Source organism: Acanthamoeba castellanii (assembly GCF_000313135.1).
Source record: "Acanthamoeba castellanii str. Neff unplaced genomic scaffold scf7180000084596, whole genome shotgun sequence".
Lineage (NCBI taxonomy): Eukaryota > Discosea > Longamoebia > Acanthamoebidae > Acanthamoeba > Acanthamoeba castellanii.
Window position 1 is genome coordinate 40,737 of NW_004457413.1, and position 552 is coordinate 41,288.

General features: G+C 54.9%; 1 protein-coding gene across 1 annotated transcript; it reads right to left on the bottom strand.

Annotated features, from left to right (window-relative positions):
* Window positions 1-267: 267 nt before the first annotated feature.
* ACA1_337060 (uncharacterized protein) lies at window positions 268-480 on the bottom strand (the record flags this gene model as incomplete). Its single annotated transcript, XM_004338208.1, has 1 exon — window positions 268-480. A coding segment is annotated over one exon (213 nt), but the record flags the coding sequence as incomplete, so codon positions are not given.
* Window positions 481-552: the final 72 nt, after the last annotated feature.

The window sequence follows — 552 nt, forward strand, 5'->3', positions numbered from 1 at the left end:
TTGTACTTAGCCGGCAGCCCCGTGATGACGCAAACTGGTCGCGGAGGATCTGCAAAAGAATGAAAGAAAGCGAGCAAGGTGAGCAGAAGAACGTGCGAAGCCGCGCGCAAGCAATGACGAGAGCAGCGAGCAGGTACATGCTATGGGGCTCTGTCGCAGCACGTCGGGCAGCTGGTTCACTTGTGTGAAGCTGAGCAGATTCCCCTTTGGCGTCGACACAAACGAGATGGCAGGTCCCTCGACCCTGCACAAAGAGAAGAAGCAATGTTACGGGCACGGTCGCAGTGTGCCAAGGGTTATGTAATGCGGCGGCCTGACGTACACTCTTTGCTTGCGGATGACGGGCTTCTGCTTGGCTTCGAGTTTCAGCATCTCCTCAAGAAGCGCCAAGTTGATTTTCTCCGTTTCCTTGGCCTCCGCGAGCACTTCCTCCTGCGTCAGCGCTCGTGTCTCGGCCTTCAGCGATGGTCGCTTCCTTCTCTACCAACGCCCACCGAATCGAACGTGAGCCACGTCGGCAACGCCAACTAATCAAATAAATAAATAAATAAA